The 22052-nt window shown below is 37.7% G+C and overlaps 1 protein-coding gene across 3 annotated transcripts in view; it reads left to right on the top strand.

The window, feature by feature from the left end:
- Lrch (Leucine-rich-repeats and calponin homology domain protein) overlaps positions 1-22052 on the top strand; it is a 466257-nt gene that overhangs the window by 367645 nt on the left and 76560 nt on the right. For all 3 annotated transcript variants that reach the window (XM_067151113.2, XM_067151112.2, XM_067151114.2), the window contains exons 10-11: positions 412-903; positions 6734-6871. In XM_067151113.2, the coding sequence (XP_067007214.2) occupies positions 412-903; positions 6734-6871 (630 nt within the window). The remainder of the gene's footprint in view (positions 1-411; positions 904-6733; positions 6872-22052) is intronic.

Below are 22052 nucleotides of genomic sequence, written 5' to 3'. Positions count from 1 at the left end.
ATCATTTGATTGAGTATTTTATATGATAAAATTGCTTTTAATCACTACATTCCTACTGACGTTTTTGTAATGACCTATGTTGACTTCTGTTAGGAAAACCACAAAGTCAGTCTTTCTGAGAATCCCATAGTGAAGCACGGGTACATCAGCTAGTATTGTTATAAACCTAGAATTCTTTTGTTCATAAACTCATATGGTTAGAGTAGTAGTACTACTAGTAGTTCCAGGTTTGCATATCAGATTGGACTGATATATTTAAGTGAATATGTTTGTGAAGTTTGAGTATTTGGAAGTCTTGGTGAAAAATTATTTTCATTCATTAACATCAACTCTTTCAAGCACAGATAAGCAAACAGGATATATGGACTGGAATGTAACAGAGTGACTTATTTTGTATTCTTCTTTGTGTAGGAAGAAGAACAGCGGCAGAGTCAAACAGAAGTTATCGTGCCTCAGACAAGGATAGAGGTCCAGAAAGCAAATAAGCAAATTCTTGAGGATAGTAGTTATAATAAGAGACCTGTTCAAAAAGTGATACCTTCAAGAAATGGTGCAGCAGTGACATTTCAAGATCCACCTTCAAATCGGTTAGTGAATGGCAATCGTGTAGACTCTCCAGGAACTTGCTATGTTAAGCCCAGCTCCCCTATTAAGACTCCAACGAGTTTAGCCCACGTTCCAGGCTCTCCCGGGAGTCCTAGGCTAGTCACAACATCTGTAGGTTACGTATCATCTGTTCCTTTGTCTTCCGATGGCAGCCGAGCACCACGCTCTCCCAAGATTGGTTCCAGTCGAGGTGTTCCTTGGAACCGGGATGTGCCTCCAGAGAAGCTGAGCTTCACCATGAGACGAGAATTTGATAAGGCTCGTGAAGAAGCGGAGCTCATCGAACAGTTAAGATTTGTAAGTAAACCTTTCCTCTTTTACTCCTAAGACTTAAGTTAAAAATAAAAAAAGTGTTTTAACTAAACGGGTTCAACAAATAGTTACATATTTGATATACTCTGTTATACCCAAATATTTTCATATAAAAAATAAATGAAATTATGTTTTTGAAAATTCTGATCAATTCTGAAAATCCAGTGTAGGCAGAGGAAAAGGGAAGGTAATAGCCATTGCCTTAATTAAGGAACAGCCCCAACATATGCCTGGTGTAAAAATGGGAAACCACGGAAAACCATCTTCAGGGCTGCCGATGGCGGATTTGAACCCACCTTCTCCCGAATGCACAAATACCTAGTAGAAGTAGGATATAATACCATTTTATACATACATCATCATTATAGACTGGTATGCCTTTCAGCGTTCAGTCTGCAAGCCTCTGTGAATTTACTAAACGTTGCCACAATCCTCTATTTGCAGCTGGTGCTGTGGCCCATTTAGTTCTATACCTTTTTTCTTTAAATCATTAGGAACTGAGTCTAACCATCATAGTCTTTGTCTCCCTCTCCTTCTCTTACCCTCCATAACAGAGTCCATTATTCTCCTAGGTAACCTATCATCCTCCATTCGCCTCACATGACCCCACTACCAAAGTCGGTTTATGTGTACAGCTTCATCCATAGAGTTCATTCCTAACTTAGCTTTTATCTCCTCATTCAGTGTACCCTCCTGTCATTGTCTCCACCTGTTTGTACCAGCAGTCATTCTCGCTATTTTCATCTCTGTTACTTCTAGCTTATGAATAATATATCCTGAGTCCAGCCAGATTTCACTCCCATAAAGCAAAGTTGGTCTGAAAACAGACCAATGTAAAGATAGTTTCGTCCAGGAGCTGACTTCCTTCTCACAGAATACTGTTGATTGCAAATGCGAGCTCAATACATTAGCTTTACTACACTCTGATTCAGTCTCGCTTAGTATATTACTATCCTGGGAGAACACACATCCTAAATATTTGAAATCATCTACCTGTTGCTGCTATGTATCACCACTCTGACATTCAGTTCAGTTGAATTTAGTCTTCGAAAGGCTAATTTTCATACCATACTCATTGCACCTATTTTCAAGTTCCAAGATATTAGACTGCAGGCTTTCGGCACAATCTGCCATTAAGACCGAGTCGTCAGTATAGGCCATACTGCTTACTAAATTTCCACCTAACTGAATCCCACCCTGCCGCTTTATACCTTTCAGCAGATGATCCATGTAAACTACGATCAACAAAGGTGAAGCCTTATCTAACCCCTGTAAGTACCCCAAATTAAGAACTCATTCTACCGTCAGTTCTCACCGCAGCCCAATTGTCAACATACCATAAATGCTGCCATTGATGCTTTCACAGCCTGTAATTATAGACATTATATAGGCTTTTGGGCTTATGCTGTGTCAAGAAAATTAGGTGAAATTCTTTACGTTTCGCAGAGAATAAGAAGCCTTTCTCGTGGACAGTCGAGATTTTCTTCTGATGATGCAGAGCACAGTTCTCTGTGAAACGTAAAGAACTTCACTATATTTTCTTGACATGACATAAGCCCAAAAGCCTATATCATGTCTATACCGTAAATACCTTTGATTGATTTTAATAATCTGCCCTTAATTCCATAGTCTCCCAATATGGCGAACATCTTTTCCCTCGGTACCCTGTCATATGCTTTCTCTAAATCTACGAAACATAAACACAACTGTCTATTCCTCTCATAGCAGTTTTCATTTACCTGGCACATACTGAAAATCTGATCCTGACAGTCCCCCTGTGGTCTGAAATCACACTGGTTTTCATCCAACTTCCTCTCAACCACTGATCTCACCCTCCCTTCCAAGATGCCAGAGAATACTTTGCGTAGTATACTAATCGGTGAGATACCTCGATAGTTGTTGCAATCCTTCCTGTTGCCTTGCGTATAGATAGTGCAATTACTGCTTTTGTCCAGTCTGAAGGTACCTTCCCTACACTCCATGCTAATCTTACTACTCTATGAAGCCATTACATCCCTGCCTTCCCACTATACTTTACCATTTTAGGTCCAATTTCATCTGTTCCTGCTGCTTTATGACAATGGAGTTTATTTACCATCCTTTCCACTTCCTTAAGCGTAATGTCACCATCATCATTTTCCTCCTCCCCATGAGCTCGGTTGTTCGCGACACCACCATGAATATTTCCTTTTATTATTTATTTATTTACATAGTTTACGCCCACATTGGAGCACTTACATCAAATCCAAATACATTTACGTTAACAAAGAATTAACTGAAGATTTAGCTTGCATCATCATCTTCCTTTCCCAAAACCTCTTCGTTCTGGCTGACCTGGCTCCCCTTTCTTCATCAGATATGACATTGTTTGTATTGTACAGTTTTTAATGACAATCTTATTTGTTTGTTCTTGAGAATCCTTTTTTCTTCTCTATTTTCAATTTGCTTCATTGTAATATTCAGCTCTTCTAAATCATTCTGAACTTCTTTAAACCAATTATTTTTTGTTTTAATTTTCCAAAAGTAATTAAATAGTTGTTTTATTATCCTATTATCATTTAATCTAGAAAGATGACAGAAAAAGGCAATTCTTCTTTTTCTCATCGTATCTATTATAGATTCACTTTCCCTATAAACCACTGCATTAGGCAATAATCTCCATTGTCCATCCACCTGCTGTTTTTTATTAATGATTGTTCTGAGTATCCTTCTGTCAACCTTTTGCAGTGTATCAGTTGTTGCTTTGGTGTTCAATTTAAATAGTGTTTCACAAGCATAAGTCGCTTCAGGTTTAATGACGGAACAGTAATGTTGAAGTTTAGCATTTATTGAAAGAGATTTTTTTTCTTGTACGTTGGCCATGTAATTCGTTGTGCTTTTTTTAACTTAAATGTTCTGCTTTCTATTGATGATTTTTCATTGGTGTTCCAAGTTATAATTTCACCAAGATATTTAAACTTATTCACAATTTTAATTTGTTTGGTATTGGCTAAGGTAATGGGTGGTGCTGTAACAGGGAAGGTTGGCATTATTTCTGTTTTTTCATATGAAATTTGCAATCCAACTTTTCTTGCTATGTTATCAAGTTCTTCTATTTGCTATTTAGCTTCTTCCATATCATTAGCAAGTAGTGCAAGATCATCAGCGAATGCTAAACAATTGAGTCTTATTTTTCTGCCAATCTTGATGTTAAGTTGACACATCTTATTCCATTCCTGCATGATTTTTTCCAACACACAATTAAACAATAATGGTGAGAGTCCATCTCCCTGCCGAAGTCCAGTATTAATGTCAAATGGCTTTGAGAGTTCATTTCTAAATCTGACTTTAGATGTAGTGTTCTTAAGGGTAATTCCAATAAGGCGAATAAGTTTTGGATGTAAACCAAATTCTTTTAGGATATTCAATAATGACTCACGATGGATACTATCATACGCCTGTTTAAAATCAAGAAAAGTGATAACTAACTTTTTGTTTCTAACCCTATGATGCTTCATAATCCACTTTAAACTGATAATTTGATCTGGACAACTTCTCCCTGGACAAAAGCCTCCTTGGTATTCTCCAAGTTCACAGTCAAGTTGTTCTTGAATTCTCATGTATAATAACTTTGAAAAAATTTTGTCCAGCAATGATATCCCCCGATAATTGTTGGGATCTGATCTATCACCTTTTTTATGTAAAGGGTGTATTATCGCCATATTCCACTCTTCGGGCATTTTTTCAATATTCCAAATGTCTATGAGGTATTTATGTAAATTCTGAATGGTTTGTGTATTAGCATTCTTCCATATTTCTGCAGTTAGTTGATTCTCCCCTGAAGCTTTGTAATTTTTAAGTGAATAGATGGCTTTCAACACTTCATTGTAATCTGGTGGTATAACCTTTTCAATGGGTGTTTTATTTTTTGAATGAAGGTCATACTCTAGGTATTGTGTTGGTTCTTCGCTATTAACTAATTCTTGAAAGTATTGAGCTAAAATTTCTGCATTCTCTTGGTTACTATGTGCCAGTTTTCCATTTGTATTTCTCATCATAAGTGTTGGTGGAGTATAGTTTGATTGGTATTGTCGAAACGTTTTATAAAAATCCCTCGTCATATGTTGTATGAATGATTCATCTATGGCATTTAATGATTCTTTGTGATAATTTCTCTTAACCCTTCTGATTTCTTTGGCTGTTTGGTTTCTAGCATTATTTAGTTCTTCACGGGACTTTTCTGTTCTCTTTTGTTGATCATTCAACCATGCTTTGTCCCTGTTTTGAATCGCTGTGTCACACTCCACATTCCACCAAGCATGTTTCTTTCGTTTTTTAACAGGAGCAATTTCTTCAGCTATGGTTTTTAATTTTTCAATTACCGTCCCCAAATTGTCGCTTAGAGGAGTTTTAGACCTTTCAAAATACAGTTTATTATTAATTAAATAACTAGATTTCCTTTTATGTTGAGAAGATTTTCAAAATATTCCCTCCACCGTCTAATGATTCCCTGGGATCTATTATGAGTTCACCTGAATTATTCAAAACACTGTTAATTTCCTTCTTCCCTCCCTTCCTAAGGTTCCTTATTACTGTCCAGAAAGGTTTCCCTGCTGCTTGACCTAGCCTTTCCAGGTTATTACCAAAATCTTCCCCCGACCTCTTTTTAGATTCAACAACTATTTGTTTCGCTTTGTTTCTTTCATCTAGGCACAATTCCCCGTCTGCATCAGCCCATATTTGGAGCCATTTCTGACAAGCCTTCTTTTTACGTTTACAAGTTGCTCTCACCTCATCATTCCACCAAGATGTTAGCTTTATCCCATCTTTACACACAATTGTTCCAAGGCATTCCCTTGCTGTTTCTACTACAGCATCCCCGTATACCACCCATTCTCTTTCTATATCATGATCCTGTTTACTGTCCACTGTTCGAAACTTCTCACTAATCATATCCATGTACTTCTGTCGTAATTTCCTTGACCTGGAGATTTTCTACCCTTATTCGTTTGCATACAGATTTCACTTTCTCTGTCTTAGGCCTAGACTATGTCAGTCAATGCTTCATAAAACTTGTCAGCTTCATCCTCGTCTGCACCCTTACATGGTGAATACACTGAGACAATTGTCATCGTAATTCCTCCAACTGCCAAATCTACCCACATCATTCACTCATTTACGATCCTAACAGAAACTATTTTGCGTGCAGTGGTATTCCTGATGAACAGCCCTACCCCACACTCTGCCCTTCCCTTTTTAACACTCATCACGTACACTTTATAATCTCCTATATTTTCCTCATTATCTCCCCTTACCCGAATATCACTTACTCCTAGCACATCCAGATGCATCCTCTTTGCTGACTCTGCCAGTTCTACTTTTTTTCTTCCATAAGCCCCATTAATATTGATAGCTCCCCATCACATTCCATTTCGTTCACCGAGTTGTTTCCAAGGAGTTCCTCGCTTGTCGAATGGGAGTGGGACTCCGTTACTCCCATAGGTCCGAGGCTTGTTTAAAATGTTCTGAGCTCGGTAAATTCGTGAAGCAGTATGCTACCCTACTTACACATACCATTTTACCGTATATCAAAGAAAAAACAGGGAAATCTGATTCTCTCTGTTGTTGTAAGATTTTGCAATTTACATTGGATAATGGGAAAATATTGTGATATAGGAGATACAAACTGTGTCATTAATGTAGTTTATATCAGAAGAAAAAAGGAAAAAACATAGAAGCAGAGGAAATTCCCTGCATTGCTGTCATTCTTTAATAGCTAATTATTAATACAGTTTATATATATGGTCCGTGTTTTATGTTGCATGTGGTATTTCAGAATGTAGAAACAAGACTGAGGATGGTTCTGCCAGAAGATGTGGCGCCAGCATTAGCAGATGGGGTTGTACTCTGTCATCTGGCCAACCACGTGAGGCCTCGTTCAGTGGCCAGCATTCATGTTCCTTCACCTGCTGTGGTGAGTTCTGCTCATAGATTGGCTGTATTGAACTTGTATCTTATTTGGAATAAATGTTTTGTTAACCTTTCTCAGAGAGGATAAATGTATGTTATGTACAACACATTAATATATGGTATTTGTAAATATCAATAATGCATATATACAGTGAGATGAGTCTATACTGCTTTTACTAAAAGCATTTCCTCTGTAAATTTCATGTAACTTCACAAAATGCTCCTAGAACATAAAAGTGTTCTTTGCCATATTCTCATTGCAGTTATTGAATTTCTGTTGGGGGGAAAAGGAGACAGTCACAAATAACATAAACGAAGTGTAGTTCAGGAAATATTTATGCAAATTATTCTACCCTGCTATATATAAATGGGGACATGATAGCAAATGATATTGTCGTCATTGTCATCGTCGGCCACTGCTCTATCCGAGTTTATGTTTTTCACTTGCAGTTCATGTACAGTCCGTTTTGTGTAAATGACGTTGATGACTCATCAGGCCCATTCTTGCATAGAACATGCGATCACATTTGGCACACCTGAGAGAAGGGGGTGGATGGGGTTGAGTTTGTCTGAGTTTCCTTCTAAGATGAGCCTCTGTTTACAGTCTTCGACGCTCAGTTTCAAACTGCAATACAGCAGTGGATGTGATTGCACGGCAGCGAGGACGATCTTCAGCAAGTGTGTGCCAGTTAATGGGGTCAATGTTTGTGCTCTTCAAGTTTTTTTTTTTTTTTTTTTTTTTTTTTTTTTTTTTTTTTTTTTGAGCTGATCCTTTTAGCGTTTCAGAGGTGCACCACGTGGCCTGCCAGAACTGAGTTCACTGTATAGTATATGACGAGGTAGCCTATTGTCATCCATGCGTTGGACATGACTAATCCATCTAACCTGGTGACCTATGATGGAAACTTCTTTACTGTTCATCTGTGCCCTTTCAAGTACTACAACATTGGAGTGCCGAGCTGATTGTAGCACGCTATTCCACTGGTGCCAGGCATGTTTTTGAATTGCATTCCACTGGTGCCAAAGCAATTGTACGCGTTGTAGGCTGTTTATATAATCTTAGGATGTACTAAGTAAATTTTATCTCACCATACCAAGGTCATGTGTGACACCATATGGTGTCGCATCGATTTTTAGGAAAGATAAAATATAGCGTGACGCCATATTGTGTCACCGAATTTTTTGACATGGAATGTGCAATACGAATTTCAAATACGGGAGATTTATTTGCTAATTCAAATTAACGCAATATTTATGAAAACCTAGTAAAATGCAAAACAAGTACTTGTATTACATTACATATTGTTGTGAACAGTTTTCTGATAACTCTAAACAATGAAAATATGAGTCTCAGCACGATTGGTAGGCAGTGACACTCACATTGCAACATAAGCATTAGACTTTAAACAACAATTAACCTTAAGTCACTCTTTGTTGTGAAATGATTCAAAGCACTTCAGACAAAGGAAAGGTGTGTCAGGACAGGTTGTGCAGACAGTTGACACCCTTTTTGCGGCAGAAGCAGCAGCCTTTCTGCCCATGACCTTGCATAGTTGCTGATAGCAGCTTCGACACCGACCTCGAGCTTTCCTGCAATATTGAAAGGAAGAAATAAAAAATAATTTTGCAATTAATATTGACATCCTTTGGAAGTGCAATAATGTTGAACTTGATAACACTTACCTGGTACTTTTCTGTCCTTCAGTCTTGTTGGCTTCCACAAGGTAGTGGTTCTCTCTCTTAGGAGTACGTCTAACTGGGTCGTTAGTTAGACAAAGTAGAGTGTTGATCACGTTCCTTCGAAACTCCGCAAGAGACATTTTCCAATGTCCAGTAACCCGCGTCTTATTGTACAGAAGCAGTGCATTTACAACGGCAGTACCAAAAAGAATGTCATCTGCAATTTTGTGGTACCATCGGATGGTTTTCCTCATTGCAGTGTGATACGAAGAAAGTGTGTCTGCAATATCTATTCCTCCTTTCATTTTATTGTACGTTATTACCATTTTCGGTTTAACCACATCGTGTTTCCTGTTCTTTTTTCCCGTAGCTATTACATAATTAGAACATTTGGTTGACATAATCAGCACGTCCCTCTGATCTCTCCACTTCATCACTGTCAATCCATTTCCATTCTCCATTGCAATGAGTTCTCCCTTCTTAAGCTTTGCATTTACAACATCCTTTGGTAAACCTTTTCTATTTTTCCTAAGTGTGCCAATAAAATGTGTCTTACGATCCAGTAGCATCTCAGCTAACTCAATTGATGAGTAATAATTGTCGGTGCAGAGAAAGCGACCACTGTCCAGATACAGGTCCATAAGTTGCATTACAACTTGAGTAGCCAAGCTCAGTGTATTCTGAGTATTCAAGGTACCTTTACCAGTGTATACATTAGTTTTGTAGGTGTAGCCCGTGCCGTCGCACAGCTTAAATTGTTTAACACCGTACCTCTGTGCCTTACAAGGCATAAATTGCCGGAATGATAAACGACCCCTCCACGGAATCATTGATTCATCAACTACAAGGTTTTCACCTGGAGTTTTGACACTCTTGAAGTTCATATGCATTATATCTAACAGTGGCTGAATCTTGTGCAAGTTTCCAGCTGAAGCATCATTGGGACCAAAGTGCCAGAATCGAAGTAGTAACTGAAAATGATTTCTTGGCATTGCCTTACCAACTACGCTATTTCCATATACAGAAAACTGGCTGCAGTAATTTGATAATGAAGGCATTCTTACAAGACCCATCCACAATCTCGAACCTATAAAAACTTTAATTTCCTCCTTTGTAGTATCTACCCACTCCTTCAAACGACTAGACCGCTTAATATGCATAGACGCTAGTGTTTTATTTGCATTGATGTTAGTTTGTAGTACCGTCAAATCAAGAACTTCGTGTGTTGGGAACAGTCGGTAAAACTCATATGGTGTGGCTGTAGAAGTATCAATTTGAAGATTTAGATGCTCCTGGCTTGTAAATGGAATATCTTTCTGTGCCCCTACACAAGGACCCCAGGCATCATTGTTCACATGATTGTCTATACTATTTGCACAAGCACCATCCCTACCTATAATATCACTATCAGTATCGCCATCGTCTTCCGCATCACTCCATACATCCGTCATGCTGTCACTGTCACTGCACTCATCATCACTAGCGTTATATTCACTGCCATCAACACTTACATCTCCCTCTCCATCAGAATTCATCAGTAATTCACAAATATCCACTTCACTAATTCTCTTCTTTGCAAGTCGCTTACCATTTGTACTAAGATTATTACCAATATCTTCCATTTTTTATATTTTTGCACAACTATACAAACTGAGTGATAATACGTACGTAAACGAGGAATAAACAATGCCTGGCGCACTTTCACTTGTGACAATGACCACTGGCCAGTCAGTGACTTCGGAAGAATACTGTGGTGCCACATAGTGACATACAGTTAAAATACATAGCTGGAATAGACCCTGAAGTTTGCCTTTCATGTAGTACCAATTTTACATGCATAGATGTCGCAGCTAATTATCTCCGTAATAGATAAGAAAAATGTTCCACCGATCAATACATTTATTGTGGATGAATTATTACACTAGTACCGGTTTCGACCTATCTTGGCCATCATCAGCTAGCACACAAATTCACAGTCATGGGACAAATTACAAAGAAGTTACTTAAGAGCATCCGGATGTCTGATAAAAATGGAAGTAAAAAATATTGCAGTATGTTGCGTTAAAATAGCTCAGATTAAAAGTAGTGATGGTTAGAATAAACTAAAACCTATTGATTGAGCATGGACATGAGTACATAAACACATTAAAATATATATGCCACATCATAAGACACTAAAAAATATATAGCACATTAAACACATTAAAACATGGTATATTTTAAAAACGCCTATTAAAATTTGAGTTCATGTTGCGTAGCATTCATTCTTCAATCCTCTTGTAGTTCTTGTGTTGATTAAGTTGAATATCGAGAATGTTCTATGGTTGATATACTTTGTATTGGTATGTTATAAGAACTCTTGTCAGTAAAATTTGAAAATTAAGTTGATGTAGCAAGATAGGTTTTAATATCAGAGTAGTTGGTGGTGACACTTCTCTCGTCTATGCACGTTATACGGTCGTTATCTGTAAAGAAAAGCTAATATGAGTATAGCGTATGTATGAAGGAATGCCTGGATGTATGTGTGAAATGAAAAAAGTACTTACTGTTGTTGCTGTGGAGGTTGTGTACCGATATGTTTGGATATTTGTTGTGTTCTGCTGCGAGTACGTTTGGGGCTCATGTGAGTTGTGTGGATGGATGTTGGTGGAGGGGATGGAGGAGTGGCTATTGTGAAGGTAGGGGTGGGGTTAGGTTTGTGATTCGTCGGTTTGTTATGACGTGTGTTTACTAATTTGAGATAGTCGTTTTTTATTGCAGGAATGACTTTGTCAAAAATTATACTGGTTTTCTCTCTAATGTCGTTAATGTTATGATTGGGGTTAGCGTATTGATCCAAAGTAATATAGAAATCTTCGGTTATGTTGAGCAGGGGGCCCTTAGAGTTTATGTTTAATATCATCATGTCATTATTGATGTCTGTGAAGTTGTGCTTAGATTCTTCTACATGTTGGCCTATTGATGAGAAATGGTTGTGCTTTACTGCATTTACATGTTCATAATAACGGACGGTGAAGTTTCTACCTGTACGTCCAATGTAGCTTGTGTCACATTTGTTACACTTGATGCGGTAGACACCTGATTGGTTGTATTTATTATTATTATTGACTGTTTTGGTGTTGTGTATAGTGTTGGTGCTGTTGTGTGTGGTTTTGAATGCTATTTTCAGGTTGTGCTTCTTAAAGATATTAGTTATAGTATGTATATTGGTGTTGTTGAAGGTAAATAGAACATAATCTTTTTTCGGTTTGGCTGTTTTGATTAATTTAGTTTTAGGTTGGGATTTTATTTTGTGGATGATTTTGTTGACCATTTCTTTGCTGTATCCATTGTATTTGGCTATGTCGTGGATTAATTTTAATTCATTATTTCGATCTTCTATTGTCATTGGGATATTGAAAGCTCTATGTATCATACTATAATAGGCTGCTTTTTTATGTGTGTTAGGATGAACGGAGTCATTCTTTATGGTATTTAAAGTGTGTGTGGGTTTCCTATAGATCTTGTAAGATAAGTGAGTGTCATGTCTGGTTATTGTTAAGTCCAAGTAATTCAAGGTACGGTTATTTTCTGTTTCTTTAGTGAATTTAATTTGGGGGTCTAAATTGTTAAGTTTGTCTAGTATAGTATCTGCATCAGTGAATCTATTATCTATAATTACGAAGATATCGTCGACAAATCTACACCAAAAATATATATTATCTATTTTATTAATTGACGTGTGTTCTAGGTGGTCGATATATATTTCTGCTAATATTCCGGAAGCAGGAGATCTCATTGGTAATCCTTGTTGCTGATATATGGTATCATGAAATTTGAATTAAGGCGAATTTAAGCAGAATCACGAATTCTTCTATTTCTAATGTGCTCAAGTTACTATGGTTTTTTAGGTTAGATTCAATTATTTTGACTGTTTGTTTAATAGGAATGTTAGGGTACATGTTTGTTATATCAAATAAAGTAAGGGTATGATGTTTTTCAATCTTTAGTTCTTTGGTTCTATTGCAAAAATCTATTGAGTTTTGTATTGTTTTGTTTGCTAAAAATGAATAAAGCTTTTTCAAAAATTTCTGAATGAATTGTGATAACTTATAGGTTGGACTGGCTTTATAATTTATAATCGGTCTCATGGGTACATTTTCTTTGTGTATTTTAGGGTAGGCCCTTGCGGATGGTAATTGGGGGTTCATAGTTATAAGTTTAGCAGATTCTGTTTCGGTGAGAATAAAGTGTGTGTTCTTGAGTAGATTTTTTAAATTTCTTTGTATATTATTGGTTGGATCTCTGCGTTTAATTGAAAAGGTGTTGTCCTGGAACCATTCTTTAGTCTTAGTTATGTATTCATTCTTATCCATAATGACCGTAGTGTTGCCTTTGTCGGCTTTTGTTATTAGTAGATTGTTCTGTTTTATTTTGTTTTTGAGTTTGTTTAGGTTCGATTTATTGGCGGTATTCATGTTTAGGTTATTATTGTGAACATTATTGATATATTGCGGGATCTTTCTACTGATTTCGTGTCTAACTTTGTCTCGTATATCGTACGGAATTTTCTGTAATGTGAATTCTGTTTCAGTAACGGCAGTTATTATATTCTGATAGGATGATGCATTACCCCAGTTATGTTTGGGTCCCCTGCTCAACATGGCCGTCTCTAGATCGTCAAATATGGTTAGTGTGAGATTTTTTACGGGTGGATGGAATTTATGTTGGGAAGGATCTTTATTTTCAGTTATGGTTAGTGGTTTTGGTTTGCTTTGTTGTTTCAGTGTTTCCAGTTTTTTGTTTAATGTGTTTTGTTTCTTTATGGCTAAATCTTCTATTTTATTTCTAGAAATTTGTTGGAAGTAATTCCAATAGCTATGTGGGAGTTCATGGGATACTTTGAGATGTGTTGAATAAAGTTCATTATTGAGATGTTGTTTCTTATGATATTGGAATTTTATTTCTTCTTTTAACGAAATTTCATTAGTCTTGTTTAGTGTTTTGCGTGTCTGAGCAGTTCACAACCAAAAGCATTGCCTTCTTGAAGGAATGCCTTTCAAACAACTTAACACCGAAATTTCTCCAGAAATACAATAACAAACATAGACGAACTGCTCAGACACGCAAAACACTAAACAAGACTAATGAAATTTGGTTAAAAGAAGAAATAAAATTCCAATATCGTAAGAAACAACATCTCAATAATGAACTTTATTCAACACATCTCAAAGTATCCCATGAACTCCCACATAGCTATTGGAATTACTTCCAACAAATTTCTAGAAATAAAATAGAAGATTTAGCCATAAAGAAACAAAACACATTAAACAAAAAACTGGAAACACTGAAACAACAAAGCAAACCAAAACCACTAACCATAACTGAAAATAAAGATCCTTCCCAACATAAATTCCATCTACCCGTAAAAAATCTCACACTAACCATATTTGACGATCTAGAGACGGCCATGTTGAGCAGGGGACCCAAACATAACTGGGGTAATGCATCATCCTATCAGAATATAATAACTGCCGTTACTGAAACAGAATTCACATTACAGAAAATTCCGTACGATATACGAGACAAAGTTAGACATGAAATCAGTAGAAAGATCCCGCAATATATCAATAATGTTCACAATAATAACCTAAACATGAATACCGCCAATAAATCGAACCTAAACAAACTCAAAAACAAAATAAAACAGAACAATCTACTAATAACAAAAGCCGACAAAGGCAACACTACGGTCATTATGGATAAGAATGAATACATAACTAAGACTAAAGAATGGTTCCAGGACAACACCTTTTCAATTAAACGCAGAGATCCAACCAATAATATACAAAGAAATTTAAAAAATCTACTCAAGAACACACACTTTATTCTCACCGAAACAGAATCTGCTAAACTTATAACTATGAACCCCCAATTACCATCCGCAAGGGCCTACCCTAAAATACACAAAGAAAATGTACCCATGAGACCGATTATAAATTATAAAGCCAGTCCAACCTATAAGTTATCACAATTCATTCAGAAATTTTTGAAAAAGCTTTATTCATTTTTAGCAAACAAAACAATACAAAACTCAATAGATTTTTGCAATAGAACCAAAGAACTAAAGATTGAAAAACATCATACCCTTACTTTATTTGATATAACAAACATGTACCCTAACATTCCTATTAAACAAACAGTCAAAATAATTGAATCTAACCTAAAAAACCATAGTAACTTGAGCACATTAGAAATAGAAGAATTCGTGATTCTGCTTAAATTCGCCTTAATTCAAATTTCATGATACCATATATCAGCAACAAGGATTACCAATGAGATCTCCTGCTTCCGGAATATTAGCAGAAATATATATCGACCACCTAGAACACACGTCAATTAATAAAATAGATAATATATATTTTTGGTGTAGATTTGTCGACGATATCTTCGTAATTATAGATAATAGATTCACTGATGCAGATACTATACTAGACAAACTTAACAATTTAGACCCCCAAATTAAATTCACTAAAGAAACAGAAAATAACCGTACCTTGAATTACTTGGACTTAACAATAACCAGACATGACACTCACTTATCTTACAAGATCTATAGGAAACCCACACACACTTTAAATACCATAAAGAATGACTCCGTTCATCCTAACACACATAAAAAAGCAGCCTATTATAGTATGATACATAGAGCTTTCAATATCCCAATGACAATAGAAGATCGAAATAATGAATTAAAATTAATCCACGACATAGCCAAATACAATGGATACAGCAAAGAAATGGTCAACAAAATCATCCACAAAATAAAATCCCAACCTAAAACTAAATTAATCAAAACAGCCAAACCGAAAAAAGATTATGTTCTATTTACCTTCAACAACACCAATATACATACTATAACTAATATCTTTAAGAAGCACAACCTGAAAATAGCATTCAAAACCACACACAACAGCACCAACACTATACACAACACCAAAACAGTCAATAATAATAATAAATACAACCAATCAGGTGTCTACCGCATCAAGTGTAACAAATGTGACACAAGCTACATTGGACGTACAGGTAGAAACTTCACCGTCCGTTATTATGAACATGTAAATGCAGTAAAGCACAACCATTTCTCATCAATAGGCCAACATGTAGAAGAATCTAAGCACAACTTCACAGACATCAATAATGACATGATGATATTAAACATAAACTCTAAGGACCCCCTGCTCAACATAACCGAAGATTTCTATATTACTTTGGATCAATACGCTAACCCCAATCATAACATTAACGACATTAGAGAGAAAACCAGTATAATTTTTGACAAAGTCATTCCTGCAATAAAAAACGACTATCTCAAATTAGTAAACACACGTCATAACAAACCGACGAATCACAAACCTAACCCCACCCCTACCTTCACAATAGCCACTCCTCCATCCCCTCCACCAACATCCATCCACACAACTCACATGAGCCCCAAACGTACTCGCAGCAGAACACAACAAATATCCAAACATATCGGTACACAACCTCCACAGCAACAACAGTAAGTACTTTTTTCATTTCACACATACATCCAGGCATTCCTTCATACATACGCTATACTCATATTAGCTTTTCTTTACAGATAACGACCGTATAACGTGCATAGACGAGAGAAGTGTCACCACCAACTACTCTGATATTAAAACCTATCTTGCTACATCAACTTAATTTTCAAATTTTACTGACAAGAGTTCTTATAACATACCAATACAAAGTATATCAACCATAGAACATTCTCGATATTCAACTTAATCAACACAAGAACTACAAGAGGATTGAAGAATGAATGCTACGCAACATGAACTCAAATTTTAATAGGCGTTTTTAAAATATACCATGTTTTAATGTGTTTAATGTGCTATATATTTTTTAGTGTCTTATGATGTGGCATATATATTTTAATGTGTTTATGTACTCATGTCCATGCTCAATCAATAGGTTTTAGTTTATTCTAACCATCACTACTTTTAATCTGAGCTATTTTAACGCAACATACTGCAATATTTTTTACTTCCATTTTTATCAGACATCCGGATGCTCTTAAGTAACTTCTTTGTAATTTGTCCCATGACTGTGAATTTGTGTGCTAGCTGATGATGGCCAAGATAGGTCGAAACCGGTACTAGTGTAATAATTCATCCACAATAAATGTATTGATCGGTGGAACATTTTTCTTATCTATTACATTGAATCCAATCAATACGGAATATGAAACTTATAAATAATAAAGCTGATTATCTACGGCGCATCGCCTGAAACTCTACTGTGCCGCCATATGGCGTCACACCAACTCTGATTTCAAGATCGGTGTGCTGCCATATGGCGTTACGCCATCTCAAATTTGAAGACCAACGTGATGCCATATGGCGGCACGTGGCACCCAACGTGTTAATCCTCCCAATTCATATTCATAATGATCCGAAGCTTCTGCTGGTGAAAACGTTCCAATTTCTTGATGTCACGGCGGTATAGAGTCCATGTTTCACATCCATACAATAAAGTGGAGGCTACGACAGCTTGGTACACCATCAGTTTAGTGCATATATTTAAGTCTTTATTAGAAAAGACTTTGCGGGATAGACGTCCAAAAGCACAATGAGCAGCTTGTATTCTATTTTCTACATCCATCTCCGAGGTACGAGGCGAGAGAATACTCCCAAGGTAGGTAATGATGGTAATGTTGCAGTCTGGCAAACTAGTTCCTGAAGCAGGTTGTGCTAAAACTTGGGTATGTATTTTAGAACAGAGTCTTGACATTAAAATTCCCTCCATAAAGTCTGTAACTAATTTCTACACCTGCATTGTTGCCAGATGTCTTATAAGCATAGCTGTGTCAGGTACAAGGCAAACAGTGTAGGTGCGAGCACACAACCTTAGTCCATTAGTAATAGGAAATTCTTCTGACACGTTATGATAGAGCACCTGACCAATCATACGAGGATGGTTTGAAAAGTTCTCGGAATCACCGCTAGATGTCAGTACTAGAGCAACGAGGTTCCCGCGCAATAATCACACATCCTTTGTGAGTGAACTCGTGGCACGTCAGTGCTCTAGCTTCAGGAGTGTGGTAGCACGACTCTTTGTTGTTGTTCCCGCGTGGTGATTTGTGACAATGGAAAAAACTGAGATTCGTGCACTGATTAAATACTTTGTAAAGAAAGGTATGGAATCAAAGGAAATTCATGCTGACTTTCAGAACACACTGGGGGACTCTGCTCCTTCATTTTTAACTGTTGCCAAGTGTATCAGCGAGTTTAAATTTGGTCGGGAGAGCTTGGATGATGATCCGCATAGTGGACGGCCAAAAAGTGTTACGACCCCAGAATTTATCGCAAAAGTGCATAAAATGATCATGGAGAATCGTCGACTGAAGGTGCGGGAGGTTGCTGAAGCTGGAGGGATATCTTCTGAACGGGTATATTATATTTTAACCGAAGAATTGGGTATGAAAAAATTATCCGCAAGATGGGTGCCACGGCTCTTGACATTGGACAATAAACACACCAGATTGGAAATGTCCAAACAAAGTCTGGCCCGTTTTCAGTGCAACCAACAAGATTTTTTGCACCGGTTTGTGACTACAGATGAAACTTGGGTTCACTGCTATACCCCAGAGACAAAACAGCAGCCAAAGCAGTGGAAACATGCTGATTCACCACCACCAAAGAAAGCAGAGGCAGTGTGTTCAGCCGGAAAGGTCATGGCCTCAGTTTTGTGGGATTCAAAAGGCATTCTGCTGATAGATTATCTTCCTACTGGCCAAACAGTTACGGGGCAATACTATGCAAACCTCCTAGACCAACTACAGGAAAAGATACGCGAAACAAGGCCTGGTTTGGCAGGGAAAAAGGTCATCTTTCATCAGGACAACGCTCTGCCGCACACAAGTGTTATTGCCATGGCAAAACTTCATGAACTGGGGTACGAATTGTTGCCACATCCACCTTATTTACCTGATTTGGCACCATCAGACTTTCATCTATTCCCCAAGCTGAAAATTTTCCTCGGTGGATGGAGATTTTCTACAAGGGAAGAACTGACAGCCAAATTGGAGAGGTATTTTGCAGGCCTGGAGGAATCTCATTTTCGAGATGGGATCAAGGCATTGGAACATCGTTGGACCAAATGCATTAGTCTACAGGGAGACTATGTTGAATAATAAAAGCAGTTCCATCGAGGTAAGATACTTAATTCTAGTACATTCCGAGAACTTTTCAAACCACTTACGTATCATCATGAAGAGCCCAGACGAGTCCAACAAAATGTTCGGGGCAGCCAAACTGCCTTAACACCATCTGCATAGCATGTCTAGGCACAGTATCGAAAGCCTTTTCCAGGTCATAAAACACCAAGAACAAGGGTTTCTGTCGTTCTCTGCATTTTTCCTGCAATTACCTTGCGCAGAAGATCATGTCAGTGGTACTCCTGCAAGTGCAAAACCCACACTGCGATTCGGGGAGTAACTTTTCAGATAGAGTTTGAAGCCGACTCAACAGGATCCTGGCGAATATTTTACCTACTATAGACAGCAGGTATATGCCACTGTAGTTACCACAAATACTTCGATCGCCTTTTTGAAGATGGTGACTATGATAGAGTTCTTCATGTTGGCAGGTACATATTTGGTTTCCCATATCCGTAGGATCAGAGAGGAGAGCCTCGTTTTGAGAGGTAAGCCTCCTTTAAGAATGAGTTCTAGAGGAATATTGTCCGGTCCAGGAGCCTTTCTAGGTTTGAGGCCGAGAAGAGCTTTGTTATATTCATGAAAGGTTGGTGGCATTGACATCCAAGGTTGCATAGGACGTCGTGGGACATGCTGAAGAAAATTTTCAGCAGCAGTGGAACTGCAGTTTAAAAGTAAATTGAAGTGCTCTTTCCAGCGTCTCAGAATGTCTTGATTGTCTGTAAGAATGGTGGTGTTGTCAGAAGCTTTCAAATTCCTCGATGAAGCTCAGACAGGTCCATAAATCTGTTTTAGTCCAGCATAGAAATTTCACAGGTCCCTGGCATCTGACAAGTTTTGTAGCTCTTTGGCTTTTTGTTGCCCCCAGTTGTTCTTTATTTCCCTAATTTTGGTCTGATATTTCTGCTTCAGCTCTTGAAAACGTGATCTCTTCAACTGAGAAGATGAATCTTATACAGAGGATAAAATGGCATCCCCCGCTTGGCATTGATAATGTCGATTATTTTTTCATTATTATCATCAAACCAGTCTTGTTTTTTCCTTTTCTCAAAGCCAATAATACATTCTGCTGATTGCTTGATGATTTTTTGTAGTGTGATCCATTCACAATCTGTGTCGTTATTGTTGACTGGGTTGTGTGACAAGTGGTTTAAAATTGAATTCCGGTATTCAGAGGCAACAGCCTCATTCTGAAGTTTAACAGTGTTGAATTCGATTCCCGGCCAGGTCAGGGATTTTTACCTGGACCTGAGGGCTGGTTCGAGGTCCACTCAGCCTACTTGATTAGAATTGAGAAGCTATCTGACGGTGAGGTAGCGGCCCCGGTCTAGAAAGCCAAGAATAACGGCCGAGAGGGTTCGTCGCGCTGACCACACGACACCTCATAATCTACAGGCCTTCGGGCTGAGCAGCGGTCGCTTGGCAGGCCAAGGCCCTTCAAGGGCTGTAGTGCCATGGGGTTTGGTTTTTGGTTTTGGTCTCTCATACTACTACTTGTTGACCTACTTCCTAACAACTTGCCCCGGTGCTTTCCTCCCTTCCCCTGACACTACAGCCCCCTCTTCTGATATCATGGTCACCATGATACCCTTCCCGCAACTGCTCAGGGCGGATATCCATTCCTCTGAGCAGAATGCCTTCCCCATTCCCCTCTCAGCGTGGACCACTTTATCTGAACAACCCCTGTTATTCCCTCAATTTCTTTAGAAATCTTGCTCTAGGCACATTTAAGAATTTTGCTATATTCGTTCCTTTCCCCTACTCTCTGCATAACCAAGATGTCATCTTATAGCTTTTCCCTACCCTATCCACCTCCTTCTTACTTAGTAGTTCAATCTTTATCTCCTCCAAGGCTCGACACTCATTGAAAATATGCAGGTCCATCCATTTCTCTCCATGTAACACACATCTATCCTTATTCTCACTTCCTGCCCGTCCCCTGTTTTTTGGAACTCCCAATACCCACCAATACAAACTTCTCTTATCCCTTCTACCCTCGAACTCAGTTTTCGGGTTTATTACTTCCACCAATTTATTTAATACTGATAAAGAGACTCTCTCTACATTCCCTTATTAAATGCCATCTTTCTATATCAAGTAGTCTTCCCTTTATCCTCTTCCATACCCATTTATTCCTACCCCCTCCCCCCACCCACCAACCATCTCCATATACCCCCAGTCCAATCTGTTGTAACCATTTTTTGCACTAATTCACCCTATAACCTTCATTCGTAATACCTTTCTGAAAACTAAACGTTCCTTGTAATAAAACCCACCCTTCCCTTCCTCTAATCTAATCCAATACTTAAACACCCTCTTAGCTATTTAAACCTCCATCGATTCTTTACACACTAATCTGGCACCAGCATTGGCTGAACAGTTTGGGATGCCCATCAAGATCTTACTAAATTTCGCCACTACCTGGTTTAGTTCAACCCTACCTTCCTCCATCCCCCATACTTCCACTCCAAATAGTATTTTGCCCATTACCAGTGATTTAAACACCGTTCTCTGAATTTTGTATTTAACCCCTTAACTGGGGAATAGTTTCATAACGGCAACCAGCCAGTGGGTAATTATTTAACGCAACGGGCTTTTTTGGAATGGGTACAGTAGCGTGTGGCAGATGTAAATACTCAACAGAAAATATATTTTACTTCATTTATTTAAATTAATAGTGATATAGTAGAAATTCAATAGCATTATATTATTACCATTTTTACTGTAAACCCGTAAATATATACATATATTCACAGTGTGCTCGTACAAAAGTGAATATAAAAAGGCTTCCTTTCATTATTATGATGAAATTTTTCAAGTTTTCACTTTTCCTACTTATTGTCATGACTTCTATTCTTCATTTTCCCAGCTTGAGTTTTTTTCAATTGATTGAGTGGCATATAAATTAATTTGATTAGCAATTAGAGCACATAGTTCGTCAGTAAAAAAGAATTCAAAAACGTTTAGCAGATCACATTCCAGTTCTATGTGTATACCTGCATCTCCAATGAAAGGAAATCTAGACCTAGGCTTACTTGGAATGTCAGTCCATACAGTGTCACTTTCCATTACTTCTTCTTCTTCTTCTTCTTCTTCTTCTTCTTCTTCTTCTTCTTCTTCTTCTTCTTCTTCTTCTTCAGGATCGTCGTTTTCTGTGTCACTTTGTCTATCAGTGGACGCATCACTGTCAGTGTCAATATCTTGTAATAAATGTTCCATTATTTCATCGTCACCAAGGTAATTCAATGTCTTTCCTAACCAAGCCATGTTCACGTCA

The sequence above is a fragment of the Anabrus simplex genome, chromosome 7, assembly GCF_040414725.1.
Source record: "Anabrus simplex isolate iqAnaSimp1 chromosome 7, ASM4041472v1, whole genome shotgun sequence".
Classification (NCBI taxonomy): domain Eukaryota; kingdom Metazoa; phylum Arthropoda; class Insecta; order Orthoptera; family Tettigoniidae; genus Anabrus; species Anabrus simplex.
This window is presented reverse-complemented; position numbering and strand designations above follow the sequence as displayed.